General features: G+C 44.4%; 1 protein-coding gene across 5 annotated transcripts in view; it reads left to right on the top strand.

Moving 5' to 3' along the window:
- Positions 1 to 26302, top strand: part of MECOM (MDS1 and EVI1 complex locus) — a 759237-nt gene that overhangs the window by 676256 nt on the left and 56679 nt on the right. For all 5 annotated transcript variants that reach the window (XM_033957747.1, XM_033957746.1, XM_033957745.1 and 2 more), the window contains 2 exons: positions 12975 to 14331; positions 21063 to 21150. In XM_033957747.1, the coding sequence (XP_033813638.1) occupies positions 12975 to 14331; positions 21063 to 21150 (1445 nt within the window). The remainder of the gene's footprint in view (positions 1 to 12974; positions 14332 to 21062; positions 21151 to 26302) is intronic.

The following is a 26302-nucleotide window of genomic DNA, read 5'->3' as shown; positions in this document are numbered from 1 at the left end:
TATGTGGTCCTATTTCTGTAGTTAACTTGGTGGTTAAGTGCTGAATATCAGCATTTTACCAGCCAATTTTTGACTCTATCCCTGAAATGTTCTCAAAATAGCCGGTTTGAGATAGGCACTAAGGCCCGGATTCACAAACAAGTCGCCTTACCTTAGGCGCCGACAGGCACCTAGATCACGCCTAACGGCACCTAATGTAAGTAATGCAATTGGGCTTAAGTGGTGCAATAATTGGTCGTGCATTAAAACAAAATTAAACTCTTGTTTAAAAAAAATAATAATAATCGCTGCTATGTAGCCTCTGGGATCAGCATTTAGGTCCCTAGTTGCTAGTGGCGCATAGTAATGCCAAGTGCCTGTCCTTGATTGACATGTGGCAAGTGCCTATTATGTAGGCACCTGCCGCGGCTGGCACCGCTTCCAGAACCAGCCCCTAAGTCAGGGGTGTCAAAGTTCCTCCTCGAGGGCCGCAATCCAGTCGGGTTTTCAGGATTTCCCCAATGAATATGCATGCAATCTGTTTGCATGCACTGCTTTCATTGTATGCTAATAGATCTCATGCATATTCATTGGGGAAATCCTGAAAACCTGACTGAATTGTGGCCCTCAAGGAGGGACTTTGACACCCCTGCCCTAACTGGACATTTTCAGCGCTAGTAACTGATTAAGCACTGCTGAAAATGATAGGTTAGCTCCAAACAAGTGATTTAACTGCCCAGGAGCCATTGTGGACAGTTGAATAGCTTTGGCTATCGACTTGGCTACGTTTTCTTCCTCTGCTGTGAGAACCTATTGACTCAGAGGGAAAGAAAGCCACTCACAATTATTTTTATTCTGCTGATCCAATAATAACATATTCAGCAATCAAACATTAGTGCAAAAAACATGAAAAGAAGGTAACAGCTAACAAATGACTAAACAAATTATAGACAAACTTTCCTGAGGGATCGCCAGAGGGGCTAAAGTACAGGGGAAGACTGATAACAAAAGGTAATACTGTGTTTCCCCGAAAATAAGACATACCCCGAAAATAAGCCCTAGCATGATTTTCGGGGTAGGTCTTAATATAAGCCCTACACCCTGAAAATAAGCCCTAGTCGTAGGCAGCTGCACTTCCTCCCACCCCTGCCGCGCAGCCAAACCGCCAAACACCCGCTGACCCTCCATCCTTCCCTCCCAACCAATCCCCGCCGACCACGACCATAAATACCTTACTGCAGAGGAGTGTCGGGCCAGCAGCACTCACAGGCCGCTTTGCGGCCCTCTCGCTGGGGCCGTCTGTGTACTGATGATGTCATCAGTACACAGATGGCCCCAGCGAGAAGGCTGCAAAGCAGCCTGTGAGTGCTGCTGGCCCCACGCTCCTCTGCAGCAAGGTATTTATGTCACGGTCGGCGGAGATAGGTTGGGAGGGAAGGATGGAGGGTCATCGGCGGTTTGGCTGCATGGGGGGGGCGGTGGCGGGTGCTCAAGGGTTCTGATGCACGAGGGATGGGAGGGATGGAAGGATGGAAGCTGGGTAAAGGGTTCTGCTGCAAAGGGGGATGGAGGGATAGATAGATGCTGCAGAGGATATGGGTGAGAGGAGAGGAAAGATGTTGCACATGTGGGGGAAAGCAAAGAGGAAGAACTGGGGTGAAGGACAGAAAGGGAGAGATGATCATGTACATGAAAGAACTAAGCCCTACCCGAAAATAAGACCTAGTGCCTTTTTTGGGCCCCAAATGAATATAAGAGACTGTCTTATTTTCGGGGAAACACGGTACAAAAACTGGGCCTTGGCTAAGTGTCCTAAAATGAAGATAAAAACACAATTTGCTAATCATCCAGCTGCAGGGCAATTCAGTGGCATGGTAAGGCGGGGGGAGGGAGGGGGGGAACACCAGGCACTGTCTTGTTGAAGGTGCAGGCACTCGTCCACCTCTCTGCCCCCCTGTTCCTTCCCCTCCCCCCCACTGCCCCACATGCGCACCACTTTCCTTCCCCGTACCTCTCTAACGTTCCTGGCGCGAGCAGCAGCCCCCAAGCTGTGGTTGCGCCAGCGTCGGCTCTTCCTCTGATGTCATTCCTGAAACCTGTGCCTAGGAAGTGATGTCGAGGAAGAGCCGACGCTGGCCCAACAGTAGCTTGGGGGTTGCTGCTCATGCCAGGAACGCTACAGAGGTACGGGGGGAAGGGAAGCTGTGCGCAGGTGGCAGGAAGGGGCGGGGAAGGAGAATGTGGAGGGAGGGGGCAGAGAAAAGGGTGGGGGAGGGATGCCACCCCGAAGGCACCTCTCACCCTCGCTATACAACGGGGGCCAGTGAAGTTAAAAGTTTGACTAAAATGATTTAGCGGATGGGACAGGTGGATTGCTTATAAGGATGGTAAGGTGGGAGAGCTGCTGATCGCAGAGCCCACCATAGACTGTGTCACATCATGGCATTGTTCAGACACTACAGGGCCTTTCCACAAACTGGCTTAGGAATCAAGGAAACAGTCTTAATGTTATAAGGGATAGGGATTCTTCATTGCAAATAATACAGCAGCCATTTTCAAATTATTGCTTATTTAATATACTGCATTAGGAAATATGCAACTGTAATTATTCATGTATTCCTGATCTTCAGACAAGAATGGCAGGGAGAAAGGCAGACCGATACATTCAGGCCTGGATTTTCTATCAGTGGCCGCCTACAAAGCGGCGGCCGTTGGCATGCCAATTACACCACGGCACCGTATAGAGAATCGCGCTTCCAGGAAAGATAGGCACCGGACATGTAGGGCAGGGTTTTCGAGGCCTACATTTCTGGCGCCCTGTCTTTGCTGTGAATCACGCTTTCGTAGGCACTTTTTGCCGCCCAATGCCACATCCAGTGTCAGCCACGCATATGGTGGCATTAGGTGCCCCTGGAGGCGCCGGTATTCACTTTAACATTAATTGCCATTTCAAACCTCTTAGCATGCAGGAAGCAGTACTGTACGCTAATAGAATGTTTAAAGAAAAATTTCCATTTAGCAGAAAAAAGATTGCAACATTCTACTATAACTCATGCAATCTATTTTTAAGGATTTTAAGATGTAAGTTATGTGAAAAATGTTTTTCCATTACAAAACTATTCTGAAAATTCTGCCCAAAGTGGGAGAACACTGGATGACGGTAGCGACCGCAGGGGACCCTTGATAAAGCACAATAGTGCAAAACATGTCGGGTCATTCCCTCCCAGGTCACGCATATTAAGCTAAGTCAAGATAAGTTTATTAAATATTTACTATATTATATATAGAGTCTACCAGAAACTATTCAATTATTAAATGATTGGACTACGAGAAAAATAGTTTGAGGCCAATGATGAAGAGCCATGTAATTCTTCCCGCTAAAGATTTTTGTTAGGCGGTGGAGTGGTGGGTCTGAGGCCTATATAATAACGAGCAAAATATTGCTATTCAGCACGTTATTTGGTATTTGGATGAGAGTGCTGGGTATATTCTGGGTTTTTTTACATCAAGATCTTTACGTTAACACTGTCCTAGGCATAAAAAAAACCTCCACTCATATCTCACAAGAGAACATCCCACGAGTGTGCACACTATAGAAATAAAAAAAAGGAAAAGCCAAACTTAGCTGTTGGTTGAATTCTTCAAACATTCCCTGAAGATTGATGCTGACACCACCACGCTTCTAGGCGTTTATTTAACTTTGCTCTTTCAGCTCAAATTATCAGCATCAGTATTTTATAATCTCCAAAGAATCTTGGATACATTTAATATTGGCGATTTTAGGCCGTCTTTTATTAAGGTGCGCTAACCGATTAGCCCGCGCTAATCTATTTAGCGTGCGCATGTTAGTCTATAGACGTGTTAGCATTTAGCGCACGCTAATTAAATTAGCGTCTGCTAATTCAATTAGCGTCTGCTAATTGGTTCATGCACCTTAGTAAAAGAGGGGGTTAGTCTTCTCTAGCAACCAAAAGTTCAAAGCAGAAAGAAATCAGCCAATAAAAATTGCAGTTTAATCCCAAAAAATGAGCTTTTAGGAGACACAACCAAAATTTGGTAAATAAAAAATTTGGGTATCTTAATCTAGGAAGTCTAGTTTCTTGCAAGCCCATTTCCAGCTTTCATTAATACCACCTTAAGTGCCTCCAGAATGTATAGCATGTAGCTACCAAAAGCATCTTACTCCCAAGGGTATTTCAACATTGTTTTTCGTTTGAGTATTCAGTGTGCTAAGGATGAAGTGTTAGAATGACTAAATACTTTTGTGACCTCCTGGAGAAATGCAAGGTCATGCATTTGGGCTGCAAAAACCCAAAAGAATGGTACAGTTTAGGGCAGGGGTGTCAAATGTTGGTCCTCGAGGGCCGCAATCCAGTCGGGTTTTCAGAATTTCCCCAATGAATATGCATGAAATCTATTTGCATGCACTGCTTTCATTGTATGCTAATAGATCTCATGCATATTCATGGGGGGAAATCCTGAAAACCCGACTGGATTGCGGCCCTCGAAGACTGACATTTGACACCCCTGGTTTAGGGGGTGAAGAACTTATGTGCATGACTTGGGTGTGATTGTAAGGTGGCCAAACAGGTTGAAAGATGACGGCGAAAACTAGATGGATGCTAGGGTGCATAGGGAGAGCTATGGCCAGTAGGAAAAAGGAGGTATTGATGCCCCTGTATAAGGCTCTTGGGAGATCTTATTTAGAATATTGTGTACGGTTCTGGAGACCACACTTTCAAAAAGATATAAAAAGGATGAATGCGGTCCTGAGGAAGGCTACTAAAATAGTGCTTGGTTGTCATCATAAGGCGTTTGGGGACAGACTTAAAGATCTCAATTTGTATACTTTGGAGGAAAGGTGGGAAAGGGGAGATTAAATACCTATGTGGCGTAAATGCGTATGAGTCGAGTCTCTTTCATTTGAAAGGAAGCTCTGGACTGAGAGGGCAAAGGATGAAGTTAAGAGGTGACAGGCTCCAGAGTAATCTAAGGAAATACTTTTTTTACAGAAAGGGTGGTAGATGCGTGGAACAGTTTCCTGGAAGAAGTGGTGGAGACAGAGTCTGTGTCTGAATTCGTGGGATAGGCACGGGGATCTCTTAGAGAGAGGAAGAGATCATGGTTACTGTGGATGGGCAGACTGGATGGGCCATTTGGCCTTTATCTGCCATGATGTTTCTATGTTTCTATTACAGATGTGCAGTCAGCCAGACCCCACCGGTAAGCCAGCGTTTGACATTTTCACAGTGGACCAAAGTTGTGTCATACTGGTGAACAATAAACATGGGTCATATAAAACATGTAAGATCCTAGCCACAAGTAAGACCGATGAACTGCTGTAACTCAAGTTTCTGTTTAATTGGTTATACAAGGAGCCACAGTTCTTTTCAAAGCAAACGATGTGTAGAAGTACTTTTCATTAATACGTTCTTGGTGATGTCTGGGAAAGCTAAGCACCAATTGCTTTCGAGAGCAGAGATGCTTTTGAAATTATTTTTCATTTAACTATGTGTGATGGACAGAGAACCGCAGGCAATTATGAGTAATAGCCATGTAATTACAGAACTGAAGAGTTTCAAGCTCATGTGCTGGGCTGTGGGGTTCTTTTTTTTTTTTTTTTATGCTGAGTTGAGATCTGTTTCTCAGCAAAAGCCCACACACCGTGACGACTCCATGATTTACCCAGCCGGCCTGTTTATGGCAACTGTCTCTTATTACACTCGGCCCAAGCTTCAGTGAAACTTACCAACACAATGATAATTACTTACGGCCGTCCTAAAATCGCCAGGCTTTCCCAATAGAAACCACATGCCATGATAGGCCAAACATATTCAAAAGAGCACTTAATAAGAAGAAAATATGCACCCTCGTTACTAGGAAAATTACAGTAGAGAGCACACTTAACATCGAGTTGAACCGATGCACCTGGGAATTGTGCACTTTGTAGTAGCCAGGGAGGCGAGAGCCGCAGACTAATGAAAGGCAAAATTCTTTCGTCCATATTCTTGTATTACAAAATGGGAATGTGCAGATGTAGCCCGTCAGCTCAGTAATACTGATAATAAAGTGCCAACAGAAATGTCAGATGTAACTTACTTCATTGCAACATGCTGTTAAAACTCTATGAAGGTCTAATCTCAAGCAACATTTTATTCGAAAGCTCCACTACACAGATATAGAAACGTGATGGCAGATAAAGGCCAAATGGCCCACCCAGTCTGCCCATCCGCAGCATCCACTAAATGGCCCGTCCAGTCTGCCCATCCGCACTAACCATTATCTCTTCCTTGCTGTAAGAGATCCCACGTGCCTATCCCAGGCTTTCTTGAATTCAGACACAGTCTCTGTCTCCACCACCTCTACCGGGAAACTGTTCCAAGCATCTACCATAACATTTAAAACAATTCATTCTAAGCTGCCCCAATTTATTGATAAATATCTTATCCCATATGACCCACCCCGCAGTCTTAGATCATCTAATCGTAAATTGCCGACGGTCCCCTCCCTTCATATAATAGGAACCAAAAGGCCTGACATTTTCTCAGTCGTAGCCCTTCAACTTTGGAATACCCTACCAGCTCTTGTTAGACAAGAAGCTAATCTCGAACGTTTCAAAAGCCTACTCAAGAGTCATTTATTTAAAGAAGCTTTTAACATTTGATTTAAATTTTAAAGTATCCTTTTTAAACTCCCTTAATGAATTAAGCAGCAACGAGCCCTTTCCTTTTGTTTTTTTTCCTTATTTGTCTTTCGTTCCTATCCAAATTGTATTTCTAACCCTATTTCCTTTTGTCTCTCGTCTGTCTGTCTCATTTATCCCTTTTTAATATGCCAAGTATTAGTTGATGTTTCTTTGTAATTATTTTTTAAATTATTAATGGTATTGTTAATGGCATTTTTATTATGTTCATGCTCTTTTTTTATATACAGTGGAACCTCGGTTTGCGAGTAACCCGGTTTGCGAGTGTTTTGCAAGACGAGCAAAACACTCAGCAAACTTTCGTCTCGCAAAAAGAGTGTTGACTCGCTACACGAGCTCTCACTATGGTGGCCCAGGGGTTGGTACCAGCCTGTGGGTGCTGCGGCCCTTGCAGCGTGGTGGTTTCCTTTCCCCGGGGTCCCCGTGCGGCTCTCCTCCCTCTTCGGCCGATGCCTCTGCCGTCCACCAACGCCTCCCGGCTTCCGATTCAAGCCGGCCATCCTCCATCTTGCGCATGCGCAAGACCTCTGAACTCCCCCGTCAAGCCAGCGTCGCTCCAACAACATGCGCACCACGTACAAGCATGCAGGACGTCCTGCGTGGTTGTACGTGGTGCGCGTGATGTCGGAGCAGCGCTAGCTTGACGGTGGAGTTCAGAGGTCCAGTGCATGTGTTTGGAGGATAGTGGCCGGCTTGAATCGGAGGATGGCGGCCGGTTTGAATCGGAAGCCGGGAGGCGCTAGTGGACGGCAGAGGCATCGGCTGAAGAGGGAGGAGAGCCGCACGGGGACCCCAGGGAAAGGAAACCACCACGCTGCAAGGGCTGCAGCACCCACAGGCAGGTACCCACCCCTGGGCCACCATAGTAAACCTTGGTTGTGGAAAGAATTATTTCAGTTTACATTGTGGCCTATGGGGACATGTGCTTTGATATATGAGTACTTTGGATTACGAGCATGCTTCTGGAAAGAATTATGCTCGTAAACCAAGGTACCACTGTATATTGTAAACTCGCTTAGAAATTAAATAAGCAAATAAATGAAATTTTAATAAAACCCTGAAACCTACCACCCTTTCTGTAAAAAAGTATTTCCTTAGATTACTCCGGAGCCTATCTCCTCTTAACTTCATCCTATGCCCTTTCATTCCAGAGCTTCCTTTCAAATGAAAGAGGCTCAACTCATGTGCATTTACATCAAATAGGTATTTGAACGTCTCTGTCACGTCTCCCCTCTCCCACCCTTCCTCCAAAGTATACAGATTGAGATCTTTAAGTCTGTCTCCATACACATGGAGCTGTCTTTAACCTACATAATCACATGGCAGTCCATCATATCCTACTTCTTTTGTCGAAGAGTTTATTCTGCATGTGCAGTTTTCACCAAGAAACCTTTTTTTCATTCACAGGTTCTGAAGATTCTCTCTTGCCTTTTTCTCATTATACTATTCTGTATGTCCATTTCAATATATTGTGGATAAGAATGGTTACATGAATATTTTTTTTCTATTAATGGCAGTTTGTAAGTGGACAACAATTTGCATGATTTAACTTCTAAAATGGAAACATGGAAACATGATGGCAGATAAAGGCCAAATGGCCCATCCAGTCTGCCCACCACAGTAACAATTATCTCTTCCTCTCTCTAAGAGATCCCACATGCCTATCCCCACCCCACCCACACCCTGTCATTACATTGCCTGATCTTCTTACCTACAGCTATACCTGCTTTGCAAAGGATTTTCCTAGTACAGATTCATTAACATTGGAATAGAGATTGACAAGTGGACAAATTTTTCCCCGTTCCTGCGGGAACTCATTTTCCCATCCCGTCGAGTTATTTTCCTGTCCCTGCCCCATTCCTGCAAGCTCCGTCCTCATCTGCATAAGCCTCAAACACTTTAAAATCCTAAGTAGCAACATTCGAGAGCTCAGATTGTGATGTCATAATGCCTCATTCCACCAATGCCTCAGCTCCGTCCTCATCTGCACAAGCCTCAAACACTTTAAAACCAAAAGTAGCCACATTCTAGAGCTCAGATTGTGATGTCATAATGCCTCATTCCACCAATGCCTAAGCTCCGTCCTCATCTGCACGAGCCTCAAACACTTTAAAATCCTAAGTAGCAACATTCTAGAGCTCAGATTGTGATGTCATAATGCCTCATTCCACCAATGCCTAAGCTCCGTCCTCATCTGCACAAGCCTCAAACACTTTAAAATCCTAAGTAGCAACATTCTAGAGCTCAGATTGTGATGTCATAATGCCTCATTCCACCAATGCCTAAGCTCCGTCCTCATCTGCACAAGCCTCAAACACTTTAAAATCCTGTAGCAACATTCTAGAGCTCAGATTGTGATGTCATAATGCCTCATTCCACCAATGCCTAAGCTCCGTCCTCATCTGCACAAGCCTCAAAAAATTTAAAATCATAAGTGTCCGAGGCTTGTCCGGTTAAGGCAGATCTTACAGGAATGGGGAAGGACAAAGATAGTAACAAAACTCAAGGGGGGATGGGTAAATTGAGTTCCCTCGGGGACAGGGAAAAATTTGTCCCCATGTCATTCTCTACATGCATGTCACTCTGTGTTAAGTGAGCGGAGCACAGATTGATTTGGAAAATATCAAATGGAAGCTCACCTATTTCGCTGGCCATAATCTGAGTAATATCCAGAATGGAGTTCACCCTTACTTGCTTTTCCTCCATTTTGCTTCTCTAGTTTGATGTGTTTTGAATGGCGGTTACAATCTGTGACTCCATTCTTGCAAGAGCTTCTGCTGTGCACCAGGGAAATGTTGCTAGTGAGATCCTTTAGATAAGGCAATAGTGTGCTACAGGGTTGCTAGCCATATTCCTGCATACTAACACCCCATTTGTGTGTGTGATACCTATTTCAGTGCAGAAGCTGCCAGCACTGCACTGTGGTGGGAATTACAGAATGACACGGGGACAGTTTTTCCCCGTTCCCGCAGGAACTCAATTTCCCCGTCCTCGTGAATTTTGTTGCTGTCCCTGTCCCATTCCTGTGAGCTCTGCCTTAATTGCACTTAAGAATTTTAAACTGTTTGAGGCTTATGCAGATGAGGACGGAGCTTAGGCATTGGTGGAATGAGGCATTATGACATCACAATCTGAGCTCTAGTCTAGAATGTTCCTACTTATGATTTCAAAGTTTTTGAGGCTTGTGCAGATGAGGACAGAGCTTAGGCATTGGTGGAATGAGGCATAATGACATCACAATCTGAGCTCTAGAATGTTGCTACTTAGGATTTTAAAGGGTTTGAGGCTTGTGCAGATGAGGACGGAGCTTAGGCATTGGTGGAATGAGGCATTATGACATCACAATCTGAGCTCTAGAATGTTGCTACTTAGGATTTTAAAGGGTTCGATTAATGCCATCGAGTTTAGTTGGGCAGCACTGACAGAAGAGTCTTGCACTACCATGATATATGCTTTCTGTAAGTCAATTAGATGGCACTTTTTAAAAGACATTTTTGCATATAAAACAGGATCCTAAATTGTGATTTATGTGTGGCGATGGGGTTTTCAAAAATTGCCTACCATTTACTTGAGTATAATTATATACACATAGCCCATATGCTCATGATTGTACTTTCATACTGGGGGGGAGGGGCATTTATAGGGACACAATGGGGTGGAGAGTACACTTACATCCTATTTTTGGTTTTCCAGACGTATACATGGGCAAAGTACCATAAGATGGTAGATACAGATTTGTGTGTACACTGTTCCTGACTCAGTTTTTGAAAGGAAATTTTTTTATGTAAAGTTTTTTGGTAAAAAGTACTTGTGGCCTTTCATTATCCCCTTGAGGGGTAATTCTGTAACATACTTGCTGGCATTAATGTGCCTATTGCATTCATAAATATTAAATATAAAGGCATTTACCTGGGCATTGCATACATACACATGGAAATGCCACATCAACCTTAATGCTATTCTGCAAATACAGTAGAGTCTCGGTTAACCGAGTCTCAGTTACGTGGGACTCTCGCAAACTGGCCAAAAATCGCCGGTGTAAAAAAACCAAAATGTCCTCTGAAGCAGTAGTGGCACCGTTCTGAGCTGCAAATCCTCCCTCCCTCCCTCAAGCCCCCAAGCCCCAAGCAGCTACAAACCCCCCTCCCTCCTACCTTGAAGCGCCAACACAGCAGTGGTCCTGCGCTGCAAAGCCCTCCTACCTCCCTCGAGCCCCAAAGGGGCAAAAGCAGGAAGCGGTCCTGAACCGCAAACTCCCTTGCTCCCTCCCTCCCTCTCTCTCTTCCTTGCTCGATGCGCATCGGTCAGCAGGAGGCAGCTTCCAAACAGGCTGGTCGTGGCCATCCCCAGCAGGGCCTTTCCTCTGATGCGTCACTTCAGACACCACCCTCCTGTTCCCTGCTCCTTTTGCACCACAGAATCACGCCTTCCCTTCCCACCTCCGTACCTCTTTAAATCTCCCCCAGCTTGAGCAGCTTCTCCAGCCTGCTTTTCACACTGGCATTGGCTTTCCCCACTGATGTCACTTCCTGGCCCCATGACCTGGAAGTGATTTCAGAAGGCGCTAGGCCAGTGCGTGCAGCAGCCTGGAATAGTTGCTCGTGCTGGCAAAGATTTAAAGAGGTACATAGGAGGCGTGGAAGGGAGGGCATGAGAGGCACCAGCGACCCCCACCAAGGCAGCGCCTGGGGCGGTCTGCCCCCACCCACCTTTACTATACCACTAAACCTTCCTAAAATCATCTTCCACCTCTCTCTAGCATGCTCTCTTCCTTTGCTTGGCATACAAGCATGCAGGGTCATTTCATCTGCAGTGTGTCATGGAACTTGGAGCAGCACCAGTCAAAAGATGTCATGCAATTCTTAATTTATTTGATAGAAGTGTTGTACTACTCTTTAAATTAATATCAGAGTGGTTTACAAGCAAGCATGGGAATCGGAGAACAAAACCACAAATCCGCTTTAAACATGTCATAACTTATGGGCAGGGCACAGAGGGAATCGGGGATGTATAGGATAAACTGCAAGGAGTACCTGAAACAGGGTGGCTTACCTTCAATCATTGGCAGTAAAAAAAAAAAAAACTCCACTTATGATCTGACTTTCTCACATGTTCCTGGCAAATAACCTCCCTCATTGTTTTCTTATTTAGAATATTTTTGGGGATTTAGCGTGTTGATAATTACATAAAAGAAGGAACCACTGCAGATCAAGAAGGTAACCAGAAAAGAATACTCTCAAAACAATTCCTTATGAAGTATCAACATATAAAAAATACAGTTAAGAGTCATCACCCAACACGACCATGTTGCACCGAAAGAGCTACATCAGGGATCTAGAGCCAACCAAGCGTTATCAGAACGATATGCCAAGAAAATCCTTTCAGGGACTAAGTTGTGGAAAATAGCTTGGATCCCAGATTAATTCAATTGTTCTTCCAACAAAAAAGCATGGGCAAAGTGTTGAATGTAAAATGTGACTAGATGTGAAGATAAACAATTAAGACATGACATCAAGTGATCAAGCATCTCAAGGACAGAAAGATACAAGTGCAGGAAGGTTAACACAAGCATTGGTGTGAGTGGAAGTCAGGGGACGTGATTATAGTTCATGGGAACCAACAATTCAGGATGGGATATATTCAATTCAGTTTCCTTCTCAGGCTTAAAATAGAGCCATTGTAACTTCTGTCTTTCTCAAATCATGTAAAAAGATTGTTGAAAATGTCTCAGAATGTACAATGAGCATTGTTGAGTGACTTTGATGTGTGAGTGACGTGAGCTTAAAGATATCATAGAAATTAAATAAAAGTTCAGCATTTCCCGGAGGAGGGGGTGAGAGAGAATATTATGACTAAGTCTGAATGTTGTTCGTGCACAAAAAAAGTAAACAAAAAAAAGTGTTAACAGAATGAGAAGAACATCAAAAGGTTGAATTCTTTCAAGTTATTGGTATGAAGCGTGCCTGGTTTCAAAAGAGGATGTTCCTGTATATTTTACCAATAGGTTGTGAGTTTGAAAGTAAGTCGTAGCATGAATTTTACACGGTTTTAAAAATGCATTGTTGCTGTTATATGAAGCCTGAAAAAAAAAAAAAAGAATATATTTTGTGTTCAGTCACAAGGCATTGATGAGGTCACTTGCCTTGCATTTGGAACATAATGAGGGTTGGTCCACTCTGAGTAAGCAGCTGGTTATGATGAAGTTAAGGTTGCACCATATTTTGCGCTGAATTCAGCAAATACACCCAGGCAAAAAAAAAAAAGCCTAAGATTCTTTTCTGTTTATATACAGGTGAGGTCTGCCACAAATCCTATACTCAGTTTTCAAACCTCTGCCGTCATAAGCGCATGCACGCTGATTGCCGAACCCAAATCAAGTGCAAGGACTGTGGACAGATGTTCAGCACGACGTCTTCCCTAAATAAGCACAGGAGGTTTTGTGAGGGCAAAAACCATTTTGCGGCAGGAGGACTGTTTGGCCAAGGCATTTCACTGCCTGTGACCCCAGCCATGGATAAGACTTCTCTGGTTAATATGAATCATGCAAATCCAGGCCTTGTGGACTATTTTGGTGCCAATAGACATCCTGCTGGGCTTACCTTTCCAACAGCTCCTGGGTTTTCTTTTAGCTTTCCTGGTCTCTTTCCATCGGGCTTGTACCACAGGCCACCTTTAATAAACACTAGTTCTCCTGTTAAAGGACTATCGGGCACTGAACAGACAAACAAAAATCAAAGTCCCCTCTTGAGCCATGCTCAAATGCTACCAGCTACCCAGGACATTTTGAAGACATTAAGCCAACACTCTTCTGCAGACGAAAATAAACCAGTGGCGTTTCAAACTGGGAGGCTCTCTGGGGAGAGGCCTCACGAGAAAATCTGTGAGCAGTCAGAGAGCAGTGACCTTGATGATGTCAGTACCCCAAGTGGCAGTGACTTGGAAACGACCTCGGGTTCTGATCTGGAAAGTGACAGCGAAAGCGATAAGGAGAAACTTAAAGAAAACGGCAACGGGTTTAAGGAAAAAGTAAGTCCTTTCCAGAATTTGGCTTCCATAAACAATAAAAAAGAATACAGCAATCATTCTGTTTTTTCGCCATCTTTAGAGGAGCAGACGGCTGTATCGGGAGCAGTAAACGATTCTATAAAGGCGATTGCTTCAATTGCAGAAAAATACTTTGGCTCAGCAGGACTTGTGGGCCTACAGGACAAAAAAGTTGGTGCGTTACCTTACCCTTCCATGTTTTCCCTCCCATTTTTCCCAGCATTCTCTCAATCGATATACCCATTTCCTGACAGAGACCTGAGAACGTTACCATTGAAAATGGAGCCCCACTCACCAGATGAAGTAAAGAAGACCCTGAAGGGGAGTTCAGACTCTCCCTTTGACCTGACTGTAAAGCGGAAGGAGGAAAAGACAGTTGCCTCTCTAACCTCAAAACCAGCAGCTCCACTTGGGTCAGGCCAGGATCAGCCGCTAGATTTGAGCATGGGCAGCCGGAGCCGAGCCAGTGGTACAAAACAGGCGGAACCGCGGAAAAACCATGTATTTGGTGAGAAAAAAGAAGCCGACTCTGAGCAAATAAAAGGGATCGACTCCTCTTTGCAGCATGCCAAGCCCAGTCCTTTCTTTCTGGACCCTATTTACAGGTAATAGATTTCATTCACTATGACAGTTTTCCAGAAGGAATTATGAATATAGGTTTTAAAAATTAACACTGCATAAGTAGATTGCCAGCATGTCAATGCGTTGTGAGCTGCAACATATTATAAAGAGCTTAAGTTAGTCTAATATTTGTTAGCCATCTCATTTCTTGTTTACAAAATTAAATTGATAAAGATTTGATTTTTCATGCTGCGAAGCATAGAAGTCCAGGGCAGGTACAGCCTTGCTGCCTGGGCTGGATGAATTGATCGGGCTTGGTTTCATCTGAGTTTGCTCCAGTGGCGTGCCGTTGGGGCCTTCAGAGGATTTGCCCCATCCCCTAAAAGGCCTGAGGGCACTGCTCTGAAGTTGATTGGTGAAGCAGGCAAAAGGCAGATGCTGCTCAGCCAATCAAATTCAGATCAGTACTGTCAGGGCCTTTAGGGGACTTTTTGTTTGGTTGAGCAGGCTGCCCACTCAACAAATCAAACTGGGAATCTCTCTATTATACTTTTTAAAATGGAATGTTTGATGGCCATACATCAGGGGTGGTATAAGAAATTTATGGATGTTTGGGAACCATTGACTAAGTTCTATAATGAATGATAACTGATTTTATTTTATTGACCCTTAAGGGTGGGTGGGAGGGGGAGGGTTTTTGCATTGGAATTTTATTCGGGGAACATATGGAAGGTTTCCTGTAGGTATGTACTTTTTCTGATTATCTGAGGGGGGGGAATAGTTGTGCATTAATGTCTATAAGTTTAATGTGCATTTCGTGTAAACTTATGTATATTGAAATTGTTTGTTTGCACTATGGTAGTTTGGAAATTTAATGAAGGTTTAACCCCCCCCCCAAAAAAAAAAAAAAATCAAACTGCCTCAAGCAAAAAGTAAACAAACAATAACAAAAAAAGCAGGGCTGTAGAGCTGGGGATTCGCTGGGTCCCCTGAAAGCCCTCACCGCACGCCACTGGTTTGCTCAGATTGTGCTAACAGGATAGTCAGTGCCTTATTATATTAATATCTGCCTTTACAGTGATACTGATGTATAATGTAAATATCGATATGTTTAGTTTGTATTCTTGGTAATGATTTGGTAAGCTTGCTCTCAATGGGATATACTAAGCTCTGCTGTCCAGAGTTAATGGATTGAAGACCATGGCAGTTCTATATCATTTCCGCCCCCCCAAAAAAAAACCCCACCAAATTATGTATACTGTGCTAAAAATTAGGTGCAAATTTGGAAAGTAATGACTGCACCACAATGGCAATTAGGTGCCAAAATGGAGGTGAAACAGCAGGTGTGTGCATCAGTGCACTTAGGCTCTCTTCTGGAACTTGGCACTTAACTCTAGCCCGGTGGTCTCAAACTCCAACCCTTTGCAGGGCCACATTTTGGATTTTTTGGTACTTGGAGGGCCTCAGAAAAAAATAGTTAATGTCTTATTAAAGAAATGACAATTTTTCATGAGGTAAACTCTTTATAGTTTATAAATCTTTCCTTTTGGCTAAGTCTTAATAATATTGTAATTTATAGCTAAAGAGACGTAAGATCAAGAAACTTTTATTTTACTTTTGCGATTATGATAAACATACCGAGGGCCTCAAAATAGTGCCTGGCGGGCCGCGGGTTTGAGACCACTGCTCTAGTGCATAACTGCAAGGGGGAAGGGGGCTTGAATATGGGAAGAGCATGGGACATTCTGACCAATCCAGCACGTGCTTTGTAGAATACCGTCAGCTGCACGCAGTGGTGCAGTGAGGGTGAGAGGCGCCCGGGGCAGTGGTGTCCTTCCACGCCCTTGTTGCCGCTCCTTCCCCGATTCCCCCCTGCCGCACCCGTGCCCCTTCCCCCATAATTCTAGTTGTTCCCCCCCCATGAGCAACGAGAACTTCAACGTGCTTCTTGCGACCCTCGTCGTCTCTCCAGCTGACGTCGCGTCCTGTGTGCGGCACCTGGAAGTGACATTAGCGGGAGAGACGACGCAGTGGCAAGGAGGGGGAAGAGGAGGGGGCAGGGAGAAGGAGGGGTGCCACCGCCCCCACCCACATGGCGCCCGGGGCAGACCGCCCCCATTACTATGCCACTAGCTTCGCACGCATTGTGCTGCATGTAGTCGCAAACATTTACGCCTTCCATAGGCCTATGTGTTCGCTCCAAAATTTAAATGCTCCAAATACGACTTAAATTGGTATTCTATAGCGGATTTGGCATGTTTATTTGCCTAGCTTAGCTCTCTCATTTTCAGTGCTTAACTTGTAGTGCCTTTCATAGAATTGGCCCATAAACACTTTAGCACTAAGAACTGGTGTCTGCCTTCCTAATGATACTGCATCGCTGTGACTTACAAACTGTTTTTGCTTTGTGCATAGTCATGCTGTGCTTCCGTTGGTAGACGTCATTAAGATTCTCCGCCCAATATTCAGAGCAATTTAACTAGCCAGGAATGGTTAAATGCTAATACAGTGTTATCCCCGGTTGTTCGCTTGCGGTGGTTCACGGTCCCGGTCATTCGCGGTATTTTCGGACCGCGAACCGCCGACAAAGAGATGGCAGCAGGAGAGAGCAGCCGGAGTGCTGCGGGTGTAGGAAATTACTCATGGTTCGCTCCGATCGCCTCTTCCTGCACGAAGTCGGGCCTTATCCAATCAGGAGCTGCTTTGACACGTTGCTCCTGATTGGATAAGGCCCGACTTCGTGCAGGAAGAGGCGGTCGGAGCGAACCGCGAGTGATTTTCTGCACTCGCGGCGCGCCGGCTGCTCTCCTGCTGCCCTCTTCAGACTTCCCCATGAAAAACCGTATTCACGGTTTTTTGAGATTCGCAGGGGTTCCTTAAATGGAATCCCCGAGAATCTCGGGGGAGCACTGTATACAGTTACCAGCTATGTTATACAATATAGCCAGTTTGCGCCAATATTCATTGGCGAACCAGCTAAGCTGAGTAGCCAGATAGACCCACATTAACTAGCAGGACTATATATGGCCACTATAATTTAGCCAGCCAGCCGATAAATATCAGCTTAACTGGCTATGTCCCCCCCCCCTTTTATGAAGCTGCGTTAGCATTTTTTATTGCCAGTCGTAGCGTTAAAAGTTCCGATGCTCATAGGAATTCCGCATCTGGAGTACTGCGTCCAGTACTGGTCGCCGTACCTAAAGAAAGATATGGCGATACTCGAGAGGGTCCAGAGAAGAGCAACAAAAATGGTAAAGGGCATGGAAAACCTCTCGTATGCTGAGAGGATGGAGAAGCTGGGGCTCTTTTCCCTGGAAAAGTGGAGACTTAGAGGGGATATGATAGAAACTTATAAGATCATGAAGGGTATAGTGAAGGTTAGAGAGAGACAGATTCTTCAGATTGGCGGGGGCAACAAAAACTAGAGGGCACTCAAAAAAATTGAAGGGAAATAGGTTCAGAACAAATGCTAGGAAGTTCTTCTTCACCCTGAGGGTGGTGGATACCTGGAATGTGCTTCCAGAGGGGGTGGTTGAGCAGAGTACGGTTTTGGGTTTCAAAAAGGGATTGGACGAATTCCTGAAGGGTAAGGGAATCCAGGGGTACAATTAGAGGGTTACTATACAAGACAAAATGCTCTTGAGTAGTAGATCACTACAGGTCATTGACCTGGGGGGCCGCCGCGGGAGCGGACTGCTGGGCGTGATGGACCTATGGTCTGACTCGGCAGAGGCTATGCTTATGTGCTTATGAATTTTATGAGCGCTGGAACTTTTACCGCTGTGGCCGGTGATAAAAATCGCTAACACGGCTTCATAAAAGGTAGGAGGGGTGTTTTTAATGGCCAAAGAAGATACCCCAAAAGTTCAATGCCAGTCATTGGATATTGCCCGGCATTGAGTTTCCAGGTTCCCCGCTAACCTGCTTCCCTACGGTCTGAATATTGGGTCCATTGTATCTATCTCCACAGCAGTAATTTATTTCTATAGGTATGGCGTGAGTCAGACGCCTTAAAGGTAGGCTGGTCTACGTTTAAGGTGTCTGTACAAAAAAATAGATACAATTCTGGACACGGCACCTAACGGTGATTGGCATGTGGCTGGCACCTGTTTTGCAGGCGCTTACCGTGGCAGACACGATCTCCAGAATTAGGTCCTTACTGTGGATATCCTGAATAGGTAATCTGTGAAGATCAGGGTGAGACCCACTGATCTGACACACATTATTAGCATGTTGTATTCTGCTAAGATTTTACTTCTAATTGATATTTGATAGCAAAGATGGTTCCAAGTGTTTCAGAGAATATAGATAGAGAATGGTAGCAAACGGGGTTCTTTTGATAGCAATTTAAGCACGTGGCTCAGTATTTTGCCCACTAAAGTCAGTCCTTATAAAATAGCCGATTGATCGGTATTTCCACCTCGCAGCTTTCAAATGCATGAAGGTCCTTCGCTGGCTTTCCTGTCGATGGTGGAAGGTACAATGATATTGTGCTTCCAGTCATGAGGGACAGCCCAAAGCTTCTTAGCAAGAACCTTGCCAGGGCATGCATGCATAAAATTTAGGGTTCCTTTTACCAGGGTTACCAGATTTTGTCAGCTGACATCCCGGACGTCCCCCACGCCCCATGGGCCCCCAGCCACGCCCCCACATGAACTTGTGTGGCATCAGGGCAGCATGTGGGGGACCTGTGCCCATGCGTATGATGTCATCGTGCCTAGGTCCCGTACATGTGCAGAAGTTCTCCTCATGCTGCCCCGACATTAGGGACTTCCACAATCCAAACAAACTGCCGGGTTTTGGAAGTCCTTCCGGGCACCTGGACATGTCCTCTAAAAAGAGGACATGTGTGGGTTTTTCCGAACATCTGGTTGCCCTATCTTTTACTAAGTTGAATTAGGTGCTAACCTGTGCCTAATGGTTCATAGTCATTCACGCGCGAGACTTCAGCGCGCCGACATTGCAGCGCAGACAATTCGGCGCAAGACCCCAGTGCGCTGCCTAAAAAGTGAGTTTTAAAGAGTTCCAACGTGGGGTGTGATTGGGGAACTCCCTCAGTTTACTACATACTCTTCGCGCTGCCATTGGGGGGTTGGGAGGTTGGGGGGTTGGAACCCTCAATTATAGAGTAAACTTAACTTTTTCCAGATTTTTTAGGAAAAAGTTAAGTTTTCTCTATAATGTGGGGGTTGCAAACCCCCACCCCCCAATGGCAGCGCGAACAGTCTGAAGTAAAGTGGGGGGAGGTTCCCCCCACATCCCCCCATCGGAACTCTTTAAAAGTCACTTTTAGGCGGTGCACTGGTGTCTTGCGCTGAATTGTCGGCTCGCTGAAGTTTTGCGTGCTTTTGTCCCGTCACCGTGCCTAATGCATCAATAAATGGAGGAGCATGGGACATGCTCAGGCATCCAGTAGTTAGGTTGCAATCTACCTGCGCTAATTGTGTGCCTCCGTCTTGCCCCCGATCTCGCCCCAGCTCCGCCTCCAATCCGGTCCCCCACTCATCGGGCAGGACATCTGCGCATGTGCGGATACAACGCATGCGCAGATGCCCTCCTGCCCAAAGGAAAGCTTTTCAAAAACCGGACAAAGTGCCGGGTTTTGGAAAGTCATCTGGTCCCCCGGACATGTCCGGGGAAATCCGGACGTCTGGGCCAGACGTTAGGGGCTGATATTCAACCAGCGGTGCTCAGCTTTTTACTGACTGCTGCCGGCGTTATACTTGGAAATTTTATGCAATTAGCGCGCGCAAAATGCCAACGCGGCCATTATATTCTATGGGTGCGTTAGCATTTAGCACGCACTAAATCAGTTAGCGCGCCTTAGTAAAAGGATCCTTATGTGGTATTCCAGAAACAGCTCCTGCCCACCTAGATTTCTTGCTCAGGGCTAAATGCTTTTTTTTTTTTTTCCAACCACAATTAACCGGCCGAGTGCCACCCCTGCCGCCTGGAATGCCTCCAAAAAACCAGGTTTTGAGTTCAGCACTGAGGCCTGGATTCTCGAACCGACGCCGATACCGGCGCCTGCCTTAAAATTGGCCACCCATTGCGGGTCGATCACGCCTCAGCACCGGTTTTGGAATTGCGCCGATGTGAAAGATAGGCACCAGAAATGTAGGCCAGGGTTTTCCTGGCGCCTATCTTCATGTGAATCACGCCTATGGCTTTAGGCCGCCTAACACCACTTCCGGCATTGGCCATGCCTACTTTTGACGTTCGGCCTAAAGCGCCTACATAGGTGTGATTCCGGTGCCAATTTTCTAGGCACCCGTTTGTGCCTCAAATCTCGGTCACAAACGCCATTTGGACAGCATTTTTAACAGAGGTATGGGCGCCTACCAACACCTAGAAAATCAGTGCTACTAACTGGTTAAGTGTGGCTGAAAATGAGTGGTTAGCTCCGAACAAACAATTTAGGAGGGCAGGAGTCATTTCTGGCCTGTTAAATCACTATGATTATCGACCCCACAGATTTTAAATCTGCTTGTTTTGGTTTTGTTAGGGAAATTCTGGCCCAAATCTAACCTTTTTTAAAAAAAATTTAATTTCTATTTTGAGTTTATGTTCTTTGATTTTAATCTCAGTCCTAAATTATGGCCTTCTTGGTTTTTGGAAGCTGGCTTATTTCCATGGTAAGTGTGTCAGCAGAATGTGCCTCTCGGAACTCAGTCACGTGCTCTGTTGAATCTTTTATACTTCACCAGCTATATATGGTAGTCATTTATTTATGAAGCTGAATCCTTACCAGAAAATCAAATTTTAACAATTACAGGGTAGAGAAAAGAAAGTTAACGGAACCTCTTGAAGCTCTGAGGGAAAAGTACTTGAGACCTTCTCCGGGGTTCTTGTTCCATCCACAGGTGAGTATTTCTCATTGATTGATTGATTGATCAATTAATTGTAAATTAATTTGTTGAATCTTGAGAATAATGGTATATAAGGGGGCTTAATGAGGTAAGTTATTTTGTGCATATCTCACCTTTGCTAGAAGGGATGAGGATATGTTCGGGGAGAGGGTGAGTGTTTGCTGAGGAGAAGATGTTCTATTTATTAATGTAAATGATAGTTTTTAATTTTGTAAATGTTTGTTTGTGACTGTGGATGTTTTATTGTAAGCCACCTAGGTTTTAGGTAGATAACAAATATTTTAAATAAATAAATTAATCTATTTTACATTGCCAGTCACTTTAAGGAAGGTTCCCTAGGAGTACAGGGGCTGCCAATGCTCTAGGTCAGGAAAAATACTTATCACTTAGAGCTGGCATTATTTTTCCTAAAAAAAACACAGCTTGCAACATTCAATGCAAGCTGCATTGCTTGATTTACTTAATAATGAAGTGTTTTGCATTCATTTGCATGATTTACATCATTTTTATGCAGCCTACAGAACCTTAGACTAATGTCTGTTGCATGTTGCAATTTATCCCTCCCCCAACACACCTTTTACAAAACCGTGGCGAGGTTTTTAGCGCCGGCTGTGGCAGTAACAGCTCCGATGCCCATAGAATTCCTATGAGCATCAGAGCTGTTACTAAAAACCACACTAAGGTTTTGTAAAAGGGGGAAGGGGGGTTACCGTTGAAATAGCTCCAGAGATCCCTGCATGTCTTGCTCCAAAAACATACGTGCCTCGGTAAAATCAAATGCCCTGTGATGTGGATTTACGAGGGGCTGCTGAAAAGTTCTCAGCCCAACCAACAACGTTGGGGCAGTCTCCGTCAAGGGCTCATTTTTCACTTTTTTTTTTTTTCGTTCCATCGGAAAAATATGGAACAAAAAAAGTGGGGAATCTGTCCGTCCGCTATTCAGCGGTGTGTAGCAGGTTGGGAATGGCTCCTGGCAATATATGGCGGGTGATAGCCAGATGGCTCCCGTTGATTATCCCAGTCACCAGCTATGTTGTATGACACAGCCAGTCACCTCCAAATATTCACTGGCTGACTGGCTAAATCTGAAATCTAGATAGACTCACCTAAAAAGTAGAGGTCTGCACGGGAATGGGGATCACGGGAATCCCGCGGGTCCTGCGGGAATCCCTCTCTAGCCCACGGGACTCCCACAGGGACCCCCCTCTAGCCTACGGGACTCCCATGGGGACCCCCCTCTAGCCAATGGGACTCCCACGGGGATGGAAGGCTTTGGAAGCAGGGTTCGTCCATATAATATAATGGACACGTCAGCCTTAGTAAAAGAAGGGGTTTATAAGTTAATTACCTGAACAGAAAACAAAAAATGGGTTCCACCAAAGAGATTCCATAAGGAAAACAGCAGCGCAAACACAAAAGAAACTGTGGAATTGATGAGCCTGTCAGAAGTAATTGCTGCTTTTTATGGGGACAGGCAGGGATGGAGGTAATTCCTTGAGGGGATGGGTGGGGACAGAGAGGATCCTGACGGGGATGGGTGGGATTTCTGTCCCTGTGCAACTCTCTACTAAAAAGCAGGTCTGTCTTTGACCACTATGACATAGCCAACCAACCGATGAATACGTGACAGCATTTAGACCAGAAATTCAATGCTGGCCCCAGGCATATGTTTATGGGTGACCAGAAGGGATTAATGCCCGCCTGAGACTGAGACAGTTACTACAAACCATTTTCCCATTGATCTATAAAGAGAGAGTTATAGCTTCTTTTCTCATTAGATTAATGTGCAGAGAAGCATATGGAGATGGGGGGATGAGTGAGTTCACGTAGTTATTTTTAAGCCAACGGTGTTATAACAAACAGAGAAAATAAAATTGTGTGGAAATTGCTGACCAGGCGTGCGCTCCAAAGACAGTTTTCTGAAATGCGCAGTTGGTGTGCTTCCAGGATTGTACTCAGATAAAGTGAAGAAGAGACACGTCAGAGACGTGCAAGAGAAAGCGAGAGAGCGCACCTGCCTGATAGGTGGTAGAGGAGACTTAAGGGACTCCTGTGAGAGGGCTTTTCAATGACTCCCTCTAAACTGAGGGGAGGAGCTTATAATTGTGATTTAGGGGGGGGGGTAGCGCCCTTCAATTTGGCAAAGAGCTTTTCATTGTGACTCAAGTGAAATTTACGTTATGGGAAGGGAGGGAGATGAGGATGGGGAGAGGGACCTTGGGGTGATAGTGTCCGAAGATCTAAAGGTGAAAAAACAGTGTGACAAGGCAGTGGCTGCTGCCAGAAGGATGCTGGGCTGTATAAAGAGAGGCGTAGTCAGTAGAAGGAAGAAGGTGTTGATGCCCCTGTACAGGTCATTGGTGAGGCCCCACTTGGAGTATTGTGTTCAGCTTTGGAGACCATATCTGGCGAAGGGCGTAAGAAGACTTGAGGCGGTCCAGAGGAGGGCGACGAAAATGATAGGAGGCTTGCGCCAGAAGACGTATGAGAAGAGACTGGAAGCCCTGAATATGTATACCCTAGAGGAAAGGAGAGACAGGGGAGATATGATTCAGACGTTCAAATACTTGAAGGGTATTAATGTAGAACAAAATCTTTTCCAGAGAAAGGAAAATGGTAAAACCAGAGGACATAATTTGAGGTTGAGGGGTGGTAGATTCAGGGGCAATGTTAGGAAATTCTACTTTACGGAGAGGGTGGTGGATGCCTGGAATGTGCTCCCGAGAGAGGTGGTGGAGAGTAAAACTGTGACTGAGTTCAAAGAAGCGTGGGATGAACACAAAGGATCTAAAATCAGAAAATCAGATTAAATATTGAACTAAGGCCAGTACTGGGCAGACTTGCACGGTCTGTGCCTGTATATGGCCGTTTGGTGGAGGATGGGCTGGGGAGGGCTTCAATGGCTGGGAGGGTGTAGATGGGCTGGAGTAAGTCTTAACAGAGATTTCAGCAGTTGGAACCCAAGCACAGTACAGGGTAAAGCTTTGGATTCTTGCCCAAAGAAGAAAAAATTTTAAAAAATTTAAATTGAATCAGGTTGGGCAGACTGGATGGACCATTCAGGTCTTTATCTGCCATCATCTACTATGTTACTATATGATGGTGAACAGCTGATTTTATGAGGTACAGTATAGGGATGCCCTAAACAGGGTATGGTTTTATCACAAGACAGAGGGAGGGAAAGAGACACCTTGATAATGGATGTTGAGGTGGGAAGAAGAGAGGTAGAAAGGAAACAGAAAATACCCATTATTAAATGGACAGTTCATTTCACATTGATTGGTGATGGGGATTTTGAATGGAGTAAACCAAAGTATAAGTAATAACCGTTAAGCATATGTACTTCAATGAAAGGAGAAAGGGACCTTAGAGAACTGTTCTGGTGGAGCTTCAATATTATATTCAATCTTATCCAAAAAATACTTGACTTTTAAGTTGGAAATCCCAAAATTCTTGAAAAATTACTTAGCTTTTAGCTTGGAATTCCTGATGTAAAATTTGAATAATAATAATATTAACAGTTTATATACCGCAGTACCGTGTAGTTATATGCGGTTTACAAAAGAATAAAAGAAGGTACAAATTGATTGAACGTAGCCCTTTCAGGACCAAGGGACATATTTGTCCCATAACTTTAAAATCCTATAAATTTTGATTGGGATAGTCTACAGTTCTAAATTTGATATGTACGGATTCCATATGATACTGCCTTTATGTAAACAAACTGGTTCCGACATTCATTCATTAGCATCGTTGCCAGATTGACGAGAAGATTCACTTGCCACACTGTCCATAAGCCAGAAGTGTGATTTTTTTAAATAAAAATAATGATATTTCACAAAAAAAAATCAATTTTTTTGGCATCTGCAAGCCCTTTTTACCATAAAAATGTCGTCAAAACCACAAAAATTGGCCTACGATCCTTATGGTCCTGAAAGGGTTAAAAGAGGTGAAAGCAAGTGGTTGATAGGTCAAGAGAACCATTATTGAGGAGAAAGAAATGTACGGGTCAGCTGTCTAGATACTTCAGGAACAGATGTGTTTTTAGGCGCTTCCTGAATTCCTCATAAGTAGTGGGCGAAAGCAATTGATCTAGATCTTTACCCCGTAATGCTGCTTGATGTGAGAGAAGGTGTTCTTGGTGTTTTTTCAGTTTACAACCTCTAACTGAGGGGGAAACGAAGTTCGAATGTGAGCTTCTCTTGTGTCTGTTGGCTGAGAAGGAGAAAAGGTCAGTTATGTATTTAGGGGCTAGTCCCGTATAGTACTTTAAAGCAGAGGCAGGCGAACTTAAACTTTACGAGTCATATAGTGCTGAGCATATGCATTATATGATTCGAATTTTACATCAGGAATTCCAAGCCAAAAGCTGCATCAGTAGATGCGATTTGTATGAGGGCAAATATGAATAATAAGTTAAGTAAAATAAAAATAATAAAAAAGAGAGGTTTTGGGGGGACTTATGAATGAGATTTGAACCGCGGGTTCCTGGCACTAAAAGACAAAAAAATTTTGTTCGTGCAGGATGGTTCTCTGAGGTCCCTTTTTCCTTTCATTAAAGTGCATATGCATAACGGTTATTACTTATACTTTGATTTACTGCTATTTATGCTGAATCGGATTCATTTCAAGAGTAATTGGCGGTGATCTGCATCATTTGATTAGTTTAAAGATTTTGAATGGGCACCAGATTCTGCCACCCCAAATTAGGCATGAGAAGCGGCACTAAACGTGAATCTAAAAAGGACCACGCTCTTCACGGAATCACTTTTAGAAGTGAGTTTTTCTGGTGCCAAATGTTGACCAGAAACAAAGGACGACGGTCTTTGCAAACAGACAAGAGTCAAAGGTCCAATATAAATCAATCAATCTATTGATCGAGATGAACAGATGTGTTGAGTCAACACCTATCAATAAAATCTCTATCAATAAATTGATTGATTTATAACACAAAATTTTATTTGTATACCGCAATACACCGTGAAGTTCGATGCAGTTAACAGGGGTTAAAGAGAGGATCGTACTTAAGAGGTAAGGGTACAGTGACAAGTAACATAGGAATGTAAATAACAAAGGATCATGGCAGGTCTGAGTCAAATACAATGGAGGTGAGGCAATATAAGGAGAACTCAAGAAATAAACAAAG

The sequence above is a fragment of the Geotrypetes seraphini genome, chromosome 9, assembly GCF_902459505.1.
Source record: "Geotrypetes seraphini chromosome 9, aGeoSer1.1, whole genome shotgun sequence".
NCBI classification, from domain to species: Eukaryota; Metazoa; Chordata; class Amphibia; order Gymnophiona; family Dermophiidae; genus Geotrypetes; species Geotrypetes seraphini.
The sequence above is the reverse complement of the archived record's forward strand: the minus strand, read 5'-3'. Positions and strand labels throughout refer to the sequence as shown.